The sequence below is a fragment of the Balaenoptera musculus genome, chromosome 12, assembly GCF_009873245.2.
Source record: "Balaenoptera musculus isolate JJ_BM4_2016_0621 chromosome 12, mBalMus1.pri.v3, whole genome shotgun sequence".
Taxonomy (NCBI): domain Eukaryota; kingdom Metazoa; phylum Chordata; class Mammalia; order Artiodactyla; family Balaenopteridae; genus Balaenoptera; species Balaenoptera musculus.
This window is the reverse complement of record NC_045796.1, coordinates 90,640,686-90,664,126: the sequence shown is the minus strand read 5'-3', so window position 1 is coordinate 90,664,126 and position 23,441 is coordinate 90,640,686. Positions and strand designations below refer to the sequence as shown.

At 34.8% G+C, this 23,441-nt stretch overlaps 1 protein-coding gene across 1 annotated transcript in view; it reads right to left on the bottom strand.

The window, feature by feature from the left end:
* EYS (eyes shut homolog) overlaps positions 1-23,441 on the bottom strand; it is a 1,768,116-nt gene that overhangs the window by 258,173 nt on the left and 1,486,502 nt on the right. Inside the window, exons 28-29 of the mRNA XM_036871239.1 lie at positions 12,376-12,484; positions 297-517 (exon numbers count right to left, since the gene is read on the bottom strand). Coding sequence (XP_036727134.1) covers positions 297-517; positions 12,376-12,484 — 330 coding nt within the window. The remainder of the gene's footprint in view (positions 1-296; positions 518-12,375; positions 12,485-23,441) is intronic.

Genomic DNA, 23,441 nt, shown 5'->3' with positions numbered 1-23,441 from the left:
TTACCAATGAATAATCTCTCATTCATGTTTTCAAAGAGCAGAACACCTTGGTAAAATTACACTTAGATCCATTTAAAATTGCCAAAATCAGGTCTAGTTACCTAGTATTTTCAGAGTTCAGGAATTTCTGACATTGGAAACACAGTATATAAATTTCTTTGAGCAAACATCATCGTCTAGGTGATGTACACAAAAACTTGGAAGTTCCAGACCTTTCTTTTCTATCACCCAAATGACAGTGCTGCTGGTTTTGTTGTTTTAAGAATTTGGCTGGAGGGCAGGAGGCTAGTACATACCTGACACAGGTACCATTATTGCGGCACAGATGACGCTCACACAGAGGGATGTGGCAGTTTTCAATGTTTTTCCCACTCAGGGCTTCATCGATGAGGAAGAATTCTTTGTTGTTTACTTGAAGCTCTTGAATGCAGCCCTTGAATCCATAAACGTGGCCTGCGTTCTTAGGAATCTTAACATTTGCAGGGATATGGCCAAGGAACAATTTTTCAAAATATACCTTTAGGAAAAATAACAAAAATCTTTTTATGAAGTGTTATCAGATTATATGGGAAAAACCTAGATGTTTTGTTCTGTAATTACATGTATTGATGTGTTTTTCTGCATAAAACAGGCTGTAATTTCTGCTTAATTTTGTCATCACTAGTAGGTGGTAGGATAAGTTACTTTAGAAAAGGGCGTTTATTTTGCACTTTTTTTGTACCTCTCACAGTATCTAGTAAAATTTAGTAAAAAAAAAAAGGGGGGGCGGTATTCAACAAACCTTGCTGATTGATTACTTTGAAAGGTATTTTGGAATGCAAGGGTTTGCATTTTAATGCGAACATTACCAAATAATAATGGATAAGGAAAATGAAGCCTTGTTAATTAACTACTGTTAGGGATTGAATTTTCTCCCCCTAAAATCATATGTTAAAGTCCTAACCCCCAGAACCTCACAAGGTGACTTTGTTATTTTTTTAAATTTATTTTACTGAAATAAAGTTGATTTACAATGTTGTGTTAATTTCTGCTGTACAGCAAAGTGATTCAGTTATACATATATATACATTTTTTTTGATAGTTCAAAAAACTATAATAGCAAAATTAATTAACAACTTAATGTCTATCAAAAGAACAGCCTTTTTCATATTTTCTTCTATTGTGCTTTATCACAGGATATTGAATACAGTTCCCTGTGCTATACAGTAGGACCTTGTTGTATATCTATTCCATATGTAATAGTTTGTATCTGCCAATCCCAAACTCCCAATCCATTTCTCCCCCTTAACCATATGGCTGCTCTCTATGTCTGTGAGTCTGTTTCTGTTTCATAGATAAGTTCATATGTGTCATAATTTACATTCCACATATAAGTGATATCATATGGTATTTGTCTTTCTCTTTCTGTCTTATTTCACTTAGTATGATAATCTCTACGTCCACCATGTTGTTGCAAATGGCATTATTTCAGTCTTCTAAATGGCTGAGTAGTATTCCATTGTATATATGTACCACATCTTCTTTATCCAGAATGTGACTTTATTTGAAAATAAAGCTTATACTCATTGGCCTGAGTGATGATAAAGTCATTTGCACAATGTAACTGCTACTTGATCTCTCCTTTCCCTCCCCGCAGCAACATATATAAATTGAACTCTCATCATTTAGATGTATGTAAAATGCAACTCCCCTCAATAAGACTTTATGAGCTGCAAATAGAGCCTGGATGGACTGGTAAATGAGACCCTGACCTTCAGGGCTGTTGGGCATATGACAGACAGATGTAGCAGGATTTGTGCATTTATATCTCTGACATCCTTATCTCTAAACACTCTAAACGAAAACACTCCAAGCTGATGTCTGAAAAGTATTTAAATTGATATTACAGATTCATTAATATGGAAAAGTGTGATTGTAAGAATTAAAAAACTAGAAACAAATAACTAAGTTAGGACACCAGGGAGAGGAGAGAATGGGAGATGCCCAGGAATATCACTTAATATTTACACTAATATGTGCTGGTTTGATGTACGTGTGCTTTTAGAGAACAGAAGCATGTTCAATTCTAGGAACACCAAAGCATCTCCACGACCCATAATAGATCAAACTAACTATTATTGGAGCTCTTGTTCTTATTTTAATAACTCAGGCTCTGTTCCAAAGGGCAGTCCTTCAGTTTTTCTCTGAGTACTTCATATAGGATTCAGATATACAGTCATCCAGAGGATAGCTCTCTTTGAGTACAGTGGGGTGGAGTCTTCACAGTGTATTGATAGAGCCCTTATGCAGATAGGAGTACATCTGTTTGTTTTCACATCTTTTCTCATATTTAGGTGAATTACTCTAGCAACCAATTAGCAGAGCTCTTTTATCAGCTAAGATAAGTGACTCACTGCTAATGCAATCTGGGATTCATCGTGAACTTACAGACTCAGCGAATCCAAGGCCATGGCCTTCCTCTCACTGAAGACCTCTGACATTTTTGTGTATTGATTACACACCTAGAAGAGCAAACCTTTCACTGCTTTGACAAGTGTGCTGTTTTAGCACAAAACTGATAGAGAATGTAAAAATACCTTCCTCTTCTGTCAGCTGTAGGCAGATCTATGGCAGAGTCTACAGAGCTGTCTATGATTTATTAGATCATTAAAAACACCCAAACAATGGAAGTAGATGGCTCTGTATTTCTTCTGATCTGAAGCCTAAGCTTCGTTGGAATGCTGAAACATCTAAAAGAGCAGCTGCCGTTGACTGCACATAGATAACCATTAGAATGGTTGACTTCCTCCATCCTGGGCTCTCAATTATCCAAGAGCTGCCTTTTGTGTGTATAATCATTCCTAAGGAGACAGGTCTTTAAATAAGTCTTTTCTAATAACTCCTTGTGAATCCAACTATGGAGAATAGAGTCTGACATCAAGATATCATCTTACAAGATAAAACCACAGAGAACAGACATGGACAATCAAGGAAGGATCATCAAGATAATGAAAAATATGAATAGTGACTGAGGAAAAAAGGCTCCACATCTGACAGGAGAGAAATGAACATTCTTTTTCCCCTCAGAGTGTCTCTTTAAAGGAAAAATATAGTCTCTCTTTTACAGTAGGTAGGAGTAAAATAAGAAAATAGGTAAAAGACGAAACATTTCTAAAAACTGGAGGCTGGGGAGTGGGGGAGGTAGATGAGAAGCTGCTTTATCTCCTTTTTGTTTTGTTTTAACTTAAATTTAGATATTGGAATACTACATACATTTCTGTAGTGATGTCTTGATTCAATGTATAGGTTTGTCTTACAGTCTCAAATCTTTCTGAAGTCAAATAACTTTGATGTTAATGGGAAGGTAATGGCAAATGCACTTTTTACTTAAGATTAACTATTGAAGTGTACTTATCTTTAGCCAAGAATATGATGACTTATAATTGGAATGAACTGACTTTTACTTGTGTTGTTACCAAATTTTTGTTTTTAATATTATCTGAATTGTATGCAGGCAAATTCAAAATCAGAAACATCAGTAAAGATGGATAAGTGATGTTAGGTAGTGTTTGCGAAGAAGGTTTTATTTAAATAACTTTCACATATGATTTGTCTTAAATTCTTAAAAACTGTTTGGAGACATTAAATGAAAGGGGATTAAAAGGAAGAATCAGTATTTACCTAAATCAGTATTTATGTAAATTCTCCATCCCTTTACAGTTCAAAGATTACCCCCCTCCCCCATAGCATGATAACCTGCGAGCATAGTCTCTTCTATATTAATCTATATCCCTTTTTAGGGCAGGGTGTCCAACATGGTCGTCCTGGGGTTCTATCACTGTCCACAGCATTGGTTTGCAAATAGGAGGTTTAATACAAGTCTGTTACAAATGACCTGATTCATGAAACTCAATCTTGCACTTCTGCAGTCTCCTACTTGTCTTTTAGGCCTCCTCTCCTACTTTACACTTCCTTAGAACCTAGAAATTTGCCAGATTCATCATATGTGAGGTCTCACTGGGTATCAACCAAGAAGGAATATTAATATGGCTTGAATTCTAATATAGTTCTCTTTATTTAATATATATGGCATAGGGTACAGAGCAGTGTTTATATGAAGTGCTTAAATTTCTTATAAGATTAATATGAAGTAGCTCACATAAAGAGTTTTTTTTTTGATTTTATAAATATCAGTGAAAACCTCATTAGCCTCATACTTCACAGTTAAATCTCTGATTATTAAGACTTTCTAGGATAAGGAATGTTCTCAAAATAATATCTTCTCAATTTGTTGAAGAAAGAACTGAACTTTAGTGAAGCAATCAATGGATTGACTTGCTACCTGTGAGCAAGTGGTATAAGGAAGTGGAAATACAAAAGGAGGATGTAGGATGATTCTTGTTTATAAGAGAATGAAATGTAATCATGGGAAATAAACATAAAGAAATTAAACAGAAAATAACATCATACAGATCATCAAGATGGCAGAATAGGAAGCTCCAGAAACTCTTTCCTCCATGGAGACACTGATTCAACAACAATACACAGACCAAGTTTCTTTGTAAGAAATACATAAGTTCAGTTAAGAGACACTTGTACCCCAGGTGACTGTGAAACCAGCTGTGTTGAGGCTGGCAGGAAAATCTTTGACACTCACTCACCATAGCTCTCCCACAGACTCAGTGAGACATAATTGGGAGAAAACTTCCAGCTCTGAGTCTCTCTCTGGGGAGGGAAATAGAAAACTAAAACATATATCCAATGTGCAGGCTTTTCAGGGTGCTGCCCAAGAGACTAGTTTCTGTCTTGATTGAATCTAAGTGCTGACAGGAAAGGGTGCAAGGTTGGGGGTCCCTGAGAACAGAGGTGAAGGTTTGGACTAGCACACATTCACTCACTATAGACATCCCCTCCCCGACCCCCAGCTCAGTGGGAAAGAATGGGCAAAACCTGCAACCCCTGACTTCTCCCTGTGAATGGAGTGTGCATTCAAAATAATGGCTTTTCAGGGGTGCTGCCTGAGAAATGGGTCTCCTGTCTCCTTTGTCTTAAAGCACTGACAGTACCTGGCGTACAGTCAGCCCTCTGTGTCCACGGGCTCTGAATTTGCAGAATCAACCAACTGCAGATCAAAAATATTCAGAAAAAATTCCAGAAAATTCCAAGGCACAAAACTTGAATTTGTCACATGCCAGTGATTATTTACATAGCATTCAAACTGCATTAGATATTATGAGTAATCTAGAGATGATTTAAAGTATACAGGATGTGCATAAGTTATATACAAGTATGACACCATTTTATATACGGGACTTGAGTCCATGGATTTTGGTATCTGTTGGGGGTCCTGGAACAAATCCCATGTAAATATCAATGAAAAACTGCACTCTAGATGACTGGGGGGGTCACTGAAAACAAAAGAGAGTTGGACAGTGTGCTGCTGCTCTTGATGCAGCATGGACTCTTCCTGGGGCTGGGGCAGCGTGGAAGAGTAGAGAGGCATGGAGTATGTTTCCAGCATTCTGGCTTTTCAGGGGTATTCCTGAGGGACTGGTTTCTATTTTGCCTGATTCGGAGTTCTGACACAACCCACATACTCTATAGAAACTTTGGGGCTGCTGAGAATGAAAAAGAACTGGGTGGCTTGTAGCAACTCCAGAGAACCTGATGTACTGCAGACAGACACTAGAGGGAGCAAAAGATTATAAGCAACTGAAAAAAGAAACTGGCAAATTCCTATAATAGAGAATTTAAAAGACAGGCCCAGAGAAGAAACATCCACAGAAAAGTTTTGAAAAGTTCCCAGAATCTCTCGCTGGGCTGATTAGTGAAGAACCTTTCCTATACAAAGCAAGTCCATGTGGCTGGGAGAAATGGCTGTTTCTTCAAATGTGTTGATTCCATTACAAAGTTACAAGGCACAAGAAGAAACACAAAAATATAGCCCAATCAGAGAAACAAAATGTCTCCAAAAACCAACCTTAAAGAAACAGAGGTATATAAATTACTGACAAAAAAATCAAAATAACTGCCATAAAGATGCTCAATGAGCTCAGGAAAATGAAACATGAAGAAAATGTTTATTTTTTAACATTTAAAATGTTTTATATTCTTTATTGAGAATATCAGTAAAGAGATAGAAAATATAATAAAGAATCAAGCAGAAATTTTGGAGCTGAAGTGAAAATTCACTAGTGGGGTTCAACAGCAGACTTGATCAAGCAGAAAAAAGAATCAGCAAACTCAAAGAAAGGTCATGTGAAATTATCTGGTTAGAGGAGTAAAAAGGATAAAAGATTGAAAAAAAGTGAAGGAAGCATAAGGGACTTATGGGACACCATCAAATGGACTAATACATGCATTATGGGAGTCCCAGAAAGGGGAGAGGGGAGAGAGAGAGAGAAAGAGAGAGAGATGCAGAATGCTTATTTAAAGATATAATGGCTGAAAACTTTCCAAATATGGGGAAGAAATAGACATTCAGAATCAAGAAGTCCAAAGGACTTCCAAGAAAGAACTCAAAGAAGTCCATACCAAGACACATTTTAATCAATTTGTCAAAAGTCAAAAGAAATACAGAATTTTGAAAGAAGAAAGAAAAAAGTGAGCTGTCACATACAAGGGAGCCCCATAAGACTATCAGTGTATTTCTTATCAAAAACCTTGCAGCCCAGAAGGGAGTGGGATAATATGTTCAAAGTGCTCAAAATAAAATGCTGCCAAACATGAATACTGTATCTGGCAAAAACTGTCCTTTAAAAATGAAGAAGAGATAAAGGCTTTTTCAAATAAACAAAAGCTGAGCAAGCTTATCAGTACTATACTTACCTTACAAGAAATGCTGAAGGGAGTCTTTCAAGTTGAAATGAAAGGACACTAGACAACAACATGAAAGCATATGAAAATATAAAGCTCACTGGTAAAGGTGGCTATATAGACAAATATAGTAATGTAATGCTGTCATAGTGGTGCATAAATCACTTGTAATTCTGGTACTGAAGTTAAAAGACAAAAGTCTAAAAACACTATATAAAAATGTGTTAATTATGCACATATTATCTGTATCTATATCTATATTTATATCTATATGACATCAGTTACATGAAGTGTGGAGCAGGCAGAAGTAAAAGGTTAGAGTTTTTATATGCAATTGAAGTTAGGTTCCTAACAGCTTAAAATAGATTGTTATAACTATAAGATGTTCTGTGGTAACTTATGATAACCAGAAGAAAATGTCTAGAGAAGATACAAAAAAGAAAATAAGAAAGGAATCAAAGTATGTTACTAAAAAAAAAATCAATAAAACACAAAGGAAGAGAGCAAGAGAGGAAAAGGGGGGGGGGAAGCTAAGCAGAAAACAATGATTGAAATGGAAATAGCAAGTATTTATCAGTAATTACTTTAAATATAAATGGAGTAAACTCCCCATCAAAAAACATTAAGTGGCTGAATGAATAAAAAAAGATTAAAAAAAAAAACAAGATCCAACTATATTCTGTTATAAGAGACTCACTTTTGATTTGAGGACACACATAGCCTGAAAGCAAAAGGATGAAAAAAGATATTTCATGCAAATGGTAACCAAAACATTGCAGCAGTGGCTACACTTATATCAGACAAAATAGACTTCAGTCAACAAGGGACAAAGAATGACATTATATAATGATAGTAGAATCAATTGACCAGGAAGATACAATAATTATAAATATATATGCACCTGACACCAGAACACTCAGATATATGAAACAAACATTGACAGAACTAAGGGAGAAATGGACTACAATAATAGAATGAGATTTTAATATCCCACTTTCAATAAGGGATAGAACATTCATATAGAAAATAATAAGAAAACAGAGGACTTGAACAACACTATTGAACCAATAGACCTAACAGACATATAGAACATTCCATCTGACAGCAGCAGAATACACATTCTTCTTAAGCACACTGCAACGTTAACCAGGATAGATTACATGTCAGGTCACAAAACAAATCTTAACAAATTTAAGAAGATTGAAATCATACCAAGTATTTTTTCCACCCACACTGGAATAAAACTAGATATCAATAGCAGAAGGAAAAAAATGGAAAATTCACAAATATGTGCAAATTAAACAATGTGCTCTTAAACAACCAATGGGTCAAAGAATAAATCAAGAGGATTTGGAAAATATCTTCAGACAAATGAAAACACAAAGTACCAAAACTTATGAGATGTAGCAAAAGCAGTACTGAGGGAAGTTTATAGCAGTAAATACTTTCACTAAAAAGAAAGCTCTCAAATCAACCCAACTTTATGCTTCATAGAACTAGACAAAGAAGAACAAACTAAGTCCAAAATTAGCAAAAGGAATGAAATTATATAACAATTAGAGCAGAAATAAATAAGAGAATAGAAAAACAATAGAAAAAAATTTTAAAAACTGAGTTGTTTTTCTGAAAAGATCAACAAAATTAACAAACCTTTAGCTACACTAATTAAAGAAAAAGAGAGAAGACTCAAATAAAATCAGAAATGAAAGAGACAACATTACAACTGATGTCACAGAAATAATACAGATTATAGAGGTGACTATGAACAATTATACACCAACAAGTTGGATAACCCAGGAGAAATGGATAAATTCCTAAAAACATACAACATACCAAGACTGAATCACAAATAGAAAAGCTGAACAGATCAATATGGAGAATGAATCAGTAATCAAAAACCTCACAACAAAGAAAGTCCAATACCAGATGTCTTCATTGAAAAATTCTGCAAAATATTTAAAGAAGAATTAATACTGACCTTCTCCAGACTTTTCAAAAAATTGAAGAGGAATGAATACTTCCAAACTCATTCTATAAGGCCAGCATTATCCTGATACCAAAGATAGAAAAAGACACTATGAAAAAAGAAAACCACAAGCTCATATACCTGATGAATATAGATGCAAATCTCAAATAAAATACTAACAAACCAAATTCAAGAGCACAGTAAAAGAATCATACACCATGACCAAGTGAAATTTATCCCTGTGATGAAAGGGTGGTTCAACATACAAAAATCAATAAATGTGATATACTACATTAACAGAGCAAAGGATAAAACTCACATCATCATCTCGGTAGATGAAGAAAAACCATTTGACAAAATTCAACCTTGTTTCATGATAAAAAAGACTCAACAAACTAGGAAAAGAAGGACTTGAACAGACATTTCTCCAAAGAAAACATACAAATGGCATATGTAAAAGGTATATGAAAAGATGTTCAATATCACTACTCATCAGAGAAATGCGAATCAAAATCATAATGAGATACCACCTCACATTTGTTAGGGTGGTCATTATAAAAAAACAACCAAAAGTAACAAGTGTAGACAAGGCTGTGAAGAAATTGGAACCTTTCTGCACTGTTGGAGAGAATGTAAAATGGTGCAGCTGCCATGGATAACAGTATGAGGGTTCATGCAAAAAATTAAAAATAGAACTATATGACCTACCAATTCCATTTCTGGGTTTATCCAAAAGAATCGAAAACAGATCTTGAAGAAATATTTGCACTTTCATGTTCATTGTACATTATTCACAATAGCCAAGAGGTGTAAACAATCTAAATGTCCATCGGTGGATGAATGGATAAAGAAAGCACAGTATATACATGCAGTGTAATATTATTCAGCCTTATCAAAGAAGGAAATCTTATCATATGCTACAACATGGAAGAACCTTGAGGACATTATGCTGAGTGAAATGAGCCAGCCTCAGAAGGAAAAGTACTGGGTGATTCCACTTATATGAGGTCTCTAGGGTAGTCACAGTCTTAGAAGCAGAAAGTAGAATGACGGTTGCCACAGGCTGGTTGGAGAGGGAAATGGGGAGTTGCTGTTCTATGGGTATAAAATTTCAGTCATGCAAGATGCAACGATGTGCCTACAGATAACAGTATTTTACAGTATACTTAAAAATTTGTTAAGAGGATAAATCTTATAGTATGTGGTTCTTTATCACCGTAAAAAGAAAATAATAGCACACAATAAGTGAGAATTACATAAAAGAGTTGGGAGTTGCAATAGAATGATTAAGGGAAAACACCGTTTCAAAGGTTGTGAGGCAGCACAGTGTTGGTTAAAAGCATGGGTTCTTTAGTGTGAATGTCTGCATCTGACTCCCAGAATAGCTGTGCGTCCTTGGGCAAGAAACTTAACCTCTCTTTGCCTTAACTTTACTCCTCTTTATTTGGAGAGGATAGTATTTACCTCACAGGTTTTTTTTTTTTTTTGGTATGGATTAAATGAGTTAAAGTATAAAAAGTTCTTAGAACTGTGTCTGGGACACAGTGCTCTACGTGTTAGCTGTTACTGGTAACAGTATTAAGGAGAGAGTTTTATTCTTTACTTTCAAAATTACCCAAAAAATTCTCTCTAAGTTAATGTGTGTTTCTTTTATCCAATCTATAATATAATTTTGGATTTAATTCTCTTGGTTTTGGTCTGGCTTTGTTATAGGTTTATGTTCTGAAAAGTACCATTCTGTACATAATGGTAATTTATATACGTAACAATTCCTACTAGATTACAATGAGCAGAGACAGAGCTAGAACCTGTTTTTAATTGTTTTGGCCAAAGTCTATGACTAAAATTTAAGTGACTTCAGCTCACAAAATCCTCAATGCTTATATCCTATTCCACAAATTTCCACCATCCTCTCACCATAATAAGAGAGGAAAAGGGAGTAGCAAAATATATAATTCACACAAAAAAATGGGGAGCTGGCCTGGAGGCTCCTGGGGACAAGTCCAGGACTGGGGTCTAGTCTGTGAGAAGCTCACCACAGTGGGTGCCGAGCTATGGGGTTAACCTGCTTTCGAAGGTGGAAGTGATCCCCTCAGACTTCGGAGCACTTGAATTGGGATGAACATAAAGAGGCAGAGTGTTGTAAACAAGCTTTAGAGAGCCTAAGTGCATCTCTCTGTTTACCACCCTAAAACTATCCAAATTCTTTTCAGTTTAAATCATAAACTGTAGTCTCTGTGTGAGAATGGGCATTCAGTCAACCTAAAATGTGAGGAGACTTATTTGTCTCACATGTATCTAGCATTTTCAGCAACAAATGACATTTATTGAACAAGTTGAATTCTATGAATTAAGATATAATTCATTTATGTTTATGTTATAACATATGTTTTTCATAAGAAAATATGGAGTTCTCAATATAAAAAGTGGATGACTATAAGGAATTAATAAAGATAAAAATCACACTGGCTGCTTTACATTGTATTTTTCACAAAACTATGAGTGTTTCATATATTTTCCACCATTTGAATATTCCATGTCATGAATCTAAATATTTGGTCATCTTGGGCTCTAGCATTACTTTTTACAACATAGAAACCAATTTTATACCTATCCTGACAATCCACTCGACAGTTTTGAATCGCTGCACCAGCAAATGAAGAGCCGTAAAGTGTATTAGAAGGGAACAAAAAGGGTTGGGAATCAGAAAACCAAGGATCAGGTCTCTTTCTTTTGCACCATAAAATTTTAGACATCTGACATTCAGTTTCCTTAGCCTTATAAAAAGGGTAATCACTCTTTGGAGGGTTCTTGTGAAGATAGATGAGATAATATATATGGCCATAATTTGGAAAATGTAATATAATTATGCAAATGTTAGATATTCCTATGTGCTTCTTTTGGATGCCTGTATACACTCAACAGGAGACTACCCAGAAAAAATAGAAATAAAAGGAAATTTCCAATTCATTAGGGCACTACACATTTCCAACTTTACTGTGTACCAAAATTAGCATTTTGGAGCTCTAATTATACAAATTAACTCTCCATGATGATCAAATGGACCAGAAATTCTTTATCTTAAATGTATTGCTGTAAAGTCATACTAAGAAGCATGTAGCCAACAACATCATTAACATGAAAAGAATTCAGCAAATTGCCTTGTCTCTGGCGGGACAGACATCCTCTCTTCTTTCAATTTAGATTCATTCACTGTTTCTAAGAAAAGTTTCCTGTAAATCTAAAACTCTGAGAAAGAACTTTAAACAGCATAAGGCAAGCACTAGCATAGACTATAAAAATGTAAGTTTTTAAGCACTGTTTTATATCTTGCTAATCTTTCCACATTCCTGACCTGTTTTATTAAAATAAAGCATATTATATGCAAAGTGTGAGAGTTGTTAAATTTAATAAAACTTTTATAGTGACAGGCGGTATTAAATATATTTAATTATACCTAAAGAATCAGAGATGAATATTCTGGTGTTTTGTTGAGAGCTTTTTACAAGGAATCTGTTCTCTAAAGAAATATGATTAATGCTTAGTAACGTAAACACTTTGAAATATTGAGGGTACACTTAGTAATGTTTGAAACTGGATATTTGCATATCTACCTGGGACACATGAGGTATCTTGGTGTCTTCTTTCCGTATTGGAGGTTTTCCATCTGCAGCCATTTCAATCATACAAGCAACCCTAGGGCTGCCAACAGGCATTGTGTAGCTAGAAATAAAGTGGAAGAGGCCATTACTGTATGTGTTATTGGTAAGAACAGGATAACTTTGCACATAGATAAGTACTCCAAAGAGAGAGGTACATTCTGGATCACAGTAACCCTAAAATATCGTCTCAACCAAGTCTGAACATTTTAGGATAGATAAAGACATATTTCTTTTCTAACACCGCATTTTATTTTCCTTCTCTCCTCCTGTCTTTAAATCAGGAGTTGAAATGCTTTCAGAAAGTTAAACCCACACAGAACAAAAAGAGCTTACTGTGTATGAGTAGTTATTGATAACTTTTAAGTGCTCACTATGGTTGACATATGTTCTCATTCATGTAGGAGATTGTTGGACATGTAACATTGATGTTAAATGATGCTAGACTCCCTAGGTAGAAATTTCCCTTCCCTGGACTATGGGGGAGATAGAAATGGAATAAGAAATGAATGGCTGCATACCCTGGAGCTGTGAGATTACCCTGTGATACAGTTATCAGAACTCAGAAGGCAAGCTGCTAATATACCAGCTAGTACTCTGTCTCAGAGATAACCAAGAGTAGAAGGTTAAGGGAATTTGTAGAACGAGTGGCAGAAATGGTCAATACACAGTTGAAAATTTATCAGAGTTTATAGAACGATGCAATCAAATGAAAAGGTACACATACGGAAGTACTTGACATACTTTTAAAACTGAATTTTAAAAGACAATTCAGTGGTTATCTCTGCATGACGAAAGTATGAATAATTCTTTTTAACTGGGGTATAGTTGCTTTATGATGTTGTGTTAGTTTCTGCTGTACAATGAAGTGAATCAGCTATATGTATACATATATCCCCTCCCTCTTAGTCCTCCCTCCCACCCCTGCATCCCTCCCATCTAGGTCACCACAGAGCACTGAGCTGAGCTCCCTGTGCTGTACAGCAGGTTCCCACTGATAATTTTAATGCACATTTTTGCTTATTTGTATTTTCTAAATTTTGGACAGTGAACACAATTAGTTTTTATTTTAATTTTGACCAACGGCCCCAGTATGCTCAGGACTGAGAGGTGTTCCAGGTCACAGGACTTTTCAGAGCTAAAACGAAGGAAGTTTCTGGCAAACGAGCATAGATCGATCACTGATCAAAATTCTTAAGTTCTAGGAATAATCTCTTAGAGTCCCATTTACATGAACTTTATATCGAAGGGACACACGAGGCACATTTGCCATTGTAGTTGATGTGGGCTTATACAGACATTTTATACTGGAGATGGGGGAATAGCTGTCAGGGATGCACATGTCCTTATTAAGAAATAATAAGCTCTCTTATTACTTCACTCAGAACTTGTTAAAAGCTAACCCTGAACTGCAGTTCTACAAAAGAATTCACTCTACTCCATCTGCTTTCTGTTACCTCCTGCCTTTCTTCCCTTGACCCTTCCGGCAAATGGTTGATTCTATTATCTGCTTCATCTATGTACTATTTTGGAAATTGATACTCTAATTTAACCAGAGATTTTCCCACATGTGAATTCTTATCACATTCATTTTTATAATGCCTTATATCTGCTTACAGACCAAATTGTGTCATAAGAACCAAAAAAAAAAAAAAAAAAAGCTCTATAAACAAATTAGACTTTATGCCACATAAATCATTTGAGGAAAAATCTACGTGCATATCTGTTATGTCTCGCAAGTATTGCTGAAGCCAACCGAGTCTAATGATTTAAAGACTCAAGGATTATATTTTGAGATAATCCATTGCCTGGCTGAGCGATCTTAGGCAAAGCACTTAACCTCTCTTCCCTGAAGTGTGATTATCCACAGAAGAGAGATAATCATTCTTAGCTCATGAATGGTTGGTGAGAATCACATTATTTAATGTACACATAAATCATTCAGTGCTAATATTAAAATCCAAAGTTAAAGCAATTATTTGCTGGCTAGACAGGGATCTCTAAAGAGATTTTTATGAAAAAAATTACACAGTCAAGTCGAAATGTTCATCTACTTTTACTAATATTGCTTGTAATGGAATCAAAATCAAACACTTAGGTTGAATTATTTTAAAAATTAAAATTTGATGCAACAGACTTTTTTTTCAGTGTCTTTAACATTCTTATTTTTTAGACTTATAGTCTTCAGGTATGCTTGCTAAACAATTTGGTAAAAACAGTCTGATTTGGAAAATACAATTTATTTAAAAAATTTTAGAAGATTCTGCTCAAACTGGAAGTTCAGGATATCCAAAACCAAGGGAAGGTTGTAAAAATGTAAACAACAGAGCATGGATTTAATTACCAACCAAGAAATTTTATATAATTGAATGTTATCCAGCTTTTCAACAGGAGTTGTAGAATAATAATTAATGGCATAGAAGATATTTGTATAAAATAGAAGAAATAAGGCAATTTAGATGATATATTATTTTTATGAAAATATGCATGGAGATAATACCAGAATTACTTTCACTAACATTATCTGTGGCTATCTCTGCATGCTGGGAATGAGAATGATTTTTCAATTTGTCTCTTTTGCTTATTTGTATTTTCTAAATTTTGGACTTGAATATACAATATTTTTCAGTTTCACCTCTTAAACGATAAGTTTTTATAAAAAGCAATCAAGAATTAAATACTTTATTGACATTCTTCTGTTTTCCTGGATTTCATACCTTCCTTCTAGGTATACCTATCTCTATCTATCTATCTTCTTGCTAAATACAATTTAAATAGTTCTTGTAATGAGAATTTATGGGTAGTAAATTCAGAGTCATATCACCCTTGAATAATTGTTTAAAAATGTATAAAATTTTAGATTTTTTTTTTAAGAACTTTAAACAGTAGCTAATTATTTGTTGCATTCTACTGCTGATGTGAAGTCAGTAAAAAAAAAAGCTTAAAAGCTGTTCTTTTGTTACTTTAGCTTTTCTTTTTGGCAGCTTTAAGATCTTCTCTTTAATTGTGATAATGCGTCTAGGGATGGATTAATCATTATTTATCCTTCTTAATACTCTGAGTACACTTCTGATCTCAAGAATTATGTATTCCTTCAATTTTGGAAAATTCTCACCTGAATCACCTCAAATATTGCTTTTTGACATTCTCTGAAATCTCTTATTATAGAGTTTTTCTAGAACCCATATTAGACGTTTTTTGGAAGCCTATTAAAATGTCCTCTAAATTTTTAAATCTTGCTTTCACTTCTTAGAACATTCTCTTAATTCTCTGTCCTGTATTCTCCCTAGACACCAGTTTTTTCCCCTCAGTGGTCTGCATATTGGGTTTTAATTTTCAATAAATATAATCTTTTATTCCCAAGATTTTGAATCTTTTCCACATTTTTTGGTGTTTAATTTATACCTGTTTTGCTTTTGTAATTTCTTTTTTTAAAATGAATGTTATTCATTTGTGCTCTCTAGTATTCTAAAAATACTTATTTTAAAGTTTTTGTCAGACTTTTCCATAAAAGTAATTTTATCTAGAGTGATTCATGCTCTATTTGCTGATTTGCTTGTTTCCTTTCTCAATGTTGTCATATGTTTTGGTATTGTGCTGTTTAGGCTCATTTTGAGTCAAAAGTATTTTTGTTTTTCTCTTTTTTTCTGCACTCCTATTCTCTTTCTTGTGCTCTTGTGCTGTACTCAACTCTGCCTGCACTAATGAGAATGCTACCTGGTCCTCTGAGCACCTAAACTAGAATTTTGGATTCTGGATATTTGAGTAGTTCTGGCCTATGGTGATATTGATGGTCCACAGGTCCATTCACAGAGCTGCGAGAGATTATTTGGTGCACTTCTGCTCACGATACTTCAGTTGCATTCTATTTTCTTCCTGAGCTGGCAGTTTGCTAAAGGTGAGAATTCCAGATGACAGGCTCTCTCTCTCTCTCTCTCTTTGTATATATGTATCTGTTGCATGTGTTTTTTTTAATTGAAATATGGTTGACATACAATATTATGTTAGTTTCAGGTGTACTACATAATGATTTGACATTTGCATATGTTACAAAATGATCACCATCAAAAGTCTGGTAACCATCTCTCCCCATACAAAGTCATTACAATATTATTGACCATATTCCTTATGTTGTTTGCATCTTTGTGCCTTATTTATTCTATAATTGGAGGTTTGTACCTCTTAATCCCCATTTAAAATAAAATCCATCTTAATGGCACATAATTGTTCATAGTAATCTCTTATGATCCTTTGTATTTCTGTGGTGTCAATTGTAAATTCTTTTTCATTTCTAATTTTATTAATTTGGGTCCTCTCTCTTTTTTTCTTCATGAATCTGGCTAAAGTTTTATCAATTTTGTTTCTCTTTTCAAGGAACCAGGTCTTACTTTCATTGATTCCTTTTTTTTTAAAAAAAAATTTTGCTCTGATCTCTGTGGCTTCTTTCCTTCTACTAACTTGGGGTTGGTTTTCCTTCTCTAGTTCCATTAAGTGTAAGGTTAGGTTGTTTACTTAAGATTTTTCTTGTTTCCTGAGGTAGACTTGTATTGCTATAAACTTCCCATTTAGAAATGCTTTTGTTGTGTTCCATAGATTTTTGGATCATTTTGTGATAATTTTCACTTGTCTTTAGGTATTTTTAAATTTCTTCTTTGATTTCTTCAGTGACCCATTGGTTATTTAGTAACATGATTTAGTCTCCACATGCTTGTGTTTTTTGCAGCTTTTTTTCTTGCAGTTGATTTCTAGTCTCATTGACTTGTGTTTGGAAAAGGTGCTTGATATGCTTTGAAATTTTTAAATTTACTGAAACTTGTTTTGTGACCTAGCATGTGATCATCTTGGAGAATGTTTCATGTGCAATGGAAAAGAATGAATTCTGCTGTTTTGGGACAGTATGTTCTGTATATAACTATTAATACAATTTGATCAAATGAGTCATTTAAGGCTAGTGTTTCCTTGTTAATTTTCTGTCTGTTCATTGATGTAAGTGGGATGTTAAAGTTCCCTATTATTATTGTATTACTGTCAATTTTGCTCCATATTTGTTAATACTGCATTATGTATTTATGTACTCCTATGTTGAGTGCACATATATTTACAATTGTTATATCTTCTTGTTGGATTGATCCGTTTATCATTATGTAATCTGTTATGTAGTTGATACCTTAATCATTATGGCTTTTTATTGGAACATTTATTTCATTTACATTAAAAGTAATTATTGATAAGTATGGACTAATTGCCATTTTGTTAATTGTTTTCAGGTTTTTTTTAGTTCTTTTTTGTCCCTTTCTACTTTTCTTGCTCTCTTTAGTGATTTGATGACTATCTTTAGTGTTATGTTTGCATTCCTTTCTATTTTTTTTTTTGTGTGTGTGTGTGTGTGTGTATATCTATATAGGTTTTGGGTTTGTGGTTACCATGAGTTTCATATATAATATAATATGTGACTATTTAAATTTGATAATCTCTTAAGTTTGAATGCATTCTAACAACCTGCATTTTTAACCCCCAGCACATTTAATGTTTTTTTTAAACAATGTGTTTTTAAAAATTAATTAATTAATTAATTAATTAATTTTTTGGTTGCATTGGGTCTTTGTTGCTGCATGCGGGCTCTCTCTAGTTGTGGTGAGCGGGGGCTACTCTTCATGTCAGTGCACGAGCTTCTCATTACAGTGGCTTCTCTTGTTGCGTAGCATGGGCTCTAGGTGCGTGGGCTTCAGTAGTTGCAACATGCAGTCTCAGCAGTTGTGGCTTGTGGGCTGTAGAGTGCAGGCTCAGTAGTTGTGGTGCACAGGCTTAGTTGTTCCACAGCATGTTGGATCTTCCTGGAACAGGGCTCGATCCTTTGTCCCCTGCATTGGCAGGTGGATTCTTAACCACTGCACCACCAGGGAAGTCCCACATTTAATGCTTTTGACTTCATATTTTACACCTTTTTATTTTGTGTATTCCTTAACTACTTATTGTGGATATAGATTGTTTTACTACTTTTGTCTTTCAAACTTCCTACTGGCTTTATGTGTGGTTGCTCCACTACCTTTACTGTATGTTTGCCTTTATCAATGAGTTTTTTCCTTTCATCATTTTTATATCTCTAGTTGTTGCCTTTTCTTTCCACTTAGATAAGCTCCTTTTAACATTTCTTATAAGATTGGTTTAATGATGCTTAACTCTTTTAGCTTTTGCTTGCCTGTAAAATTCTCTCTCCTTCAAATCTGAATGATGACCTTGCCAGGTAGCATATTCTTGGTTGTATATTTCTTTTTCTTTCTTTCTTTCTTTTTTTTTTTCATCTCTTTGAATACATGGTGCCACTCTCTTCTGGTCTGCAAAGTTTTTGCTGAAAAGTCACCTGATAGTTTTATGGGAGTTCCTTTGTACATAGCTAGTTGTTTTTCTCTTGTTGCTTTTAAGATTCTCTTTTTATCTTTAATTTTTGCCATTTTAATTATATTGTGTCTTAATGTGGGCCTCTTTGGGTTCATCTTGTTTGGGGCTCTCTGTGCTTTCTGGACCTGTATGTCTATTTCTTTTCCCAGGTTAGGGAAGTTTTCATCTATTTATTATTTCTTCAAAATATGTTCTTTGTCCCTTTCTTCCTCTCTCCTCCTTCTGGGACCACTTAATGCAAATGTTAGTATGCTTAACGTTGTCTCAGAGAACTCTTTAACCATTTTCATTTTTAAGAATTCTTGCTTCTTTTTTTCTATTCAGCTTGGGTGTTTTTCACTACTCTGTCTTCCAGCTTGCTGATCCACTCCTCTGTATCATCTAATCTACTGCTGATTCCTTCTAGTGTATTTTTTATATCAGTTATTGTATTCTTTAACTCTGCATGGTTATTTTTTTGTATTTTCTAACTCTTTGTTGAAATTCTCACTGTGTTCATCCAGTTCTCTCTGGAGTTCAGTTAGTGTCTTTATGATCATTACTTTTATCAGGTAGATTGCCTATCTCCACTGTTTAGTTCTTTTTCTGAAGTTTTGTCTTGTTTCTTCGTTTGAAACATATGCCTCTCTCTCCTCATTTTTCCTAATTCTCTGTGTTTATTTCTATGCATTAGGTAGGTTGGTTATATTTATCAATCTTGGAGAAGTGGCTTTATGTAGGAGGCCTCCTATGGGGCCCAGCAGCACACTTTCCTCTATAGAGCTGTAGGGATGACCCTCTATGGGCTGCCTGGGCCCTTCTGTTGTGGTGGGCTGAATACTGTGGGCATGCTAGTTGGGGGGATGTCCCCTGACTAATTGGCTGCAGGCCCGTTGATGGGGGAAGCTGGGTCCCTGTGCACTGGCTGTGCCATCTAGCAGCATCACATGTTTTCTTGAGTGAGTCATTTGTACCCTTTGCCCTAGAGAAGCTAAACTGCCCTGTTTCTAGATCTAGGTCTTGGCAGGTCTGCAGTATTAACTGTTTTGCTGATTTGCATTTTTGTCCATTTCTCATTTGGGAAGATGTTTATCCTGTTTTTGAGCTAGATTTTATATTTTCAAAAGCCTATTTTAAATTTTCTTTATTGATGCTATGTGTTTGACACTAAGGTGGTGTGTCAAAGTATGAAGGTAGAGAGTCATTGTGACTAGAAGTTCCACTTTATTTTTTATAAAAAGAAAACAATGACAAAGATCACACTAAGTCCCTGCCTTAGGAGCACCATGTAAATATAAAGTTATCTTTAATTTTTGAGAGGCAGAATGAAGAAAAATTAAACAAACTGTTTGGAAGTACCTTTATGATTTTGCAAGATATAAATTCATTTCTTTGGCTTTTTCCATCTCTGGTTTGTTTTCTGCTAAAGGCATTTCAGTGCATCTGTCTCATATTTTTTTTCCTGTGGCATATTTCATAAGCACATAAGTAGTTTGTTTTCTCTCCAGAGACAAATACAATGTATGGATTTTTTCTTCTCCAAGTTACCTATGTTTGATTTCTCAAATTGGGAAGTTATAAGTTACTGGCATTAAATCATAATGAAATTAAATGCTTTAAAGGGCTATTGTAGTGCTGTGTTGTAGGCTCACAGAACAGTGCTCATGCATAATTGCAGTAGCTACAGAGTTCTGAAACCATGATATAGCAATAACAAAACTGAACGGGACAAACTCTTTCTAAGAAATATCGCAAAATTGATGACAATACTGAATGCTTTCATATGTGCAAAATATAAATGTGTTTTTCTCTTGTTGCTAGGTATTGCTATTACCCAGTAATGATGTTAGCTTGTCAATTTAAATTTTGGACATGAATTAACTTTGCCAGTAAGTTTATTTCTTTATTTACCTGAATTAGACTTTAAAAATTAATGCAAGAACAGGTTCTCTATGCGGATAACTTGCAGTATAGATAGCAGTTAAATGAATCTCAAACTTAATAACATTTGACCATGTTTTTTACTATTTTGACTATATTTTGAGTATTTTTTCAATTAGACAGCTTTTACTAAATGAGAAAACTGTATTTTAAATGTGCTTTAAAACAAAATGGAATTATAAAAAAAGACATATGCATTTGAAAGATCTTTGCACTGTGCTGAAAAATCAAATCTCTTGCAATAATACAACATGCCAATTTATAACATGTAAGTTAACAGAATACTCAATTTAACATTTTCAAAGATGATACTAAGGTCAAGAATATCACATCTATGGTAGCACATATAGAAGGGCATTCATTATAAATATGATGTCCACCCATATGAAGCTTACAAATTTGACAATGCTCAACAAAAGCTTTTTAGAATCACATCCAAAAGTGTTGCATCCAAAGAATCACAAATCTGTGTCCTTAAGTTCTCATTCTAAAACCTTTATGTTGACTTTTCTATTCCTTGTCATTTGTTGATACTAACACTTAAGAAAAGAAGTGCTGCAATAAACCCTTGATCATGTGCAAAAATTATTGCTGCTATAGTTCATTACAAAGCATGTCTATACAATACCAGTCTTAATGTTTACCAACTGTGATTATTGCTCTGAAGAGAATGGATAGCATACACACTGAGCTCCAGCTTGGAACTTTCATTAAAAAATCTTCTAAGGCTAGACTCATAACTGGGAGAAGTTACCTTCGATTGCTAGCAGCTATGATCTCCATGTTCAGCCCAAAGTTTTACTTGAATTGGGACAGTTAGTTCTGAAGAATAGCTGAGTTGGAAGACTCATAACAGCAGATGGCAGTAAATGTACATGGCAGAGACATGGCAGTAAATGTACATGGCAGATAAAGGTATCTGTCCCCAAAAAGATAGGATCTAATTGATAGTGTGATTGTTTTAGCTCCCTGTTTGCTACAGGAAAACATGGGAAATATATTTAAAAGATTACACATCAGGTAATATGGAAGAAACTGTCCAGAGACATACAGCTTTGCTTACTGGTTCCTGTGTCTGATGCTATTGTCATGGCTGTGTGAACAAATTTAAGAAGATGCTGTTGAAGAGTATGATGGTTCCGTACAGCCCTATCAACACAACCATACATTTCACTCACATACATGCTGAGTGAGACTCAGCAAACCCATATATGAAAACTGTAAGAAAGATCAGACACAAAAGCCGAAGTGTAATGCCCTTTGCCAAATAAAAGCAATGGAAACACACCAAAGCATCCTGAAGCATCCCTTTTTGTTTAGAGCATCAACCACGTGACCAGGCTGGCCATACAAACAGCTTGTGCAAGGAACACTGCGTGACTGTCATGAGGACTTCCTGTCTCTGGATGATTGCCATGAGGTGGTCATTGTTCTTAGACTGTTTTATTTAGCCTTCCCTCTGACTGACAGACAGCGCAAATATACTTACTAATAACTTGCAGGGAAAACCAAGCCATTATCCTGTGAAGCACTGATATTAATAAAAGGATATGTGATGCGTGAGGACCACTGAAGTAGGGGCCTCATTTATACCTTTGATTAACCAGAGCAGTCATCAAGGGGCTGTCCAGGCAACTGTCATGAGATATCAGGGATACCCCAAGAACTGTGACTGTACTTCTGATTACACTACCGAGGTCATGTACAATGGAACCCACAGCATATTCTACAGATTTCACGGCTTCCTGGTAGTTCCTCTGAAAGGGAAGATGGCCAAAATTCCCTTACAATCTTTACCTAATAAAAACATTCACACAATGAACATTACAACTACACAAATTGAAATTCACATCCAGAAATGTTGCCATTTTTTAACCTGACATCTCTCTTTAACCTATCTGAATGTAATAGTAAGAACCTTCACTGTATCCTGGAGCAGGCTTTCAATGGCTCATGAGAGCTGATGTTTGCATGTCTTCCCAACTCCATATCAGTGAATTCATGTTGGTAACTTGAAATTGGTTATGGCGAGAGTATTTATGCCAGGGAATTGACAAAAGCTACAAATCAAATCAACCCACTATCCCACCTTTTTTCCTCTGAGAGCTGATTGTTAGACACTTACGAGCACACCACTGAGTTTCTTGAATATTTCTTAGTAGGGTGTAAACATTCACTTGGAACAAGGGCATTTTGAAAGTCGCAAAGCTCAGCTTCACTGTTGGCATTTCATTTGGAATTTCAGTAGAAAATCTGATTATTCATAATCTATTAGTTTATAGACCTAGGTTGGATCAATTTACTCTGATGATGAATGTAGGTTCCAAGAATATTACACCTAAATCATACACGTATCCAGTTTACAAATACCAGGTAGTATTTAATTTTACCCTCATTTCTAATACTTACTATTGTCTTAATTCATTTGTTTTTAGCAATTTTGGGGGTATATTTGTATTCAGTCCACTGAGAAATCAATCAAAACTCAGGAGTAAAATATATTGATTCCTGATTCTTTTCTCTGCAACACCTGAACTCTCATACACATTTTATTTTGAGAGACTAAAGTTTCCCAAGTTGAAATAGCATATGAAGAAATTCAATTTGTTGAAAAATAGATTATTTTACCAAGTTTGAACAAATAGCAATTCTGATGATATGGGCATGTGGAGATTCACTTCCATTAGATTATGAGTGAAGCT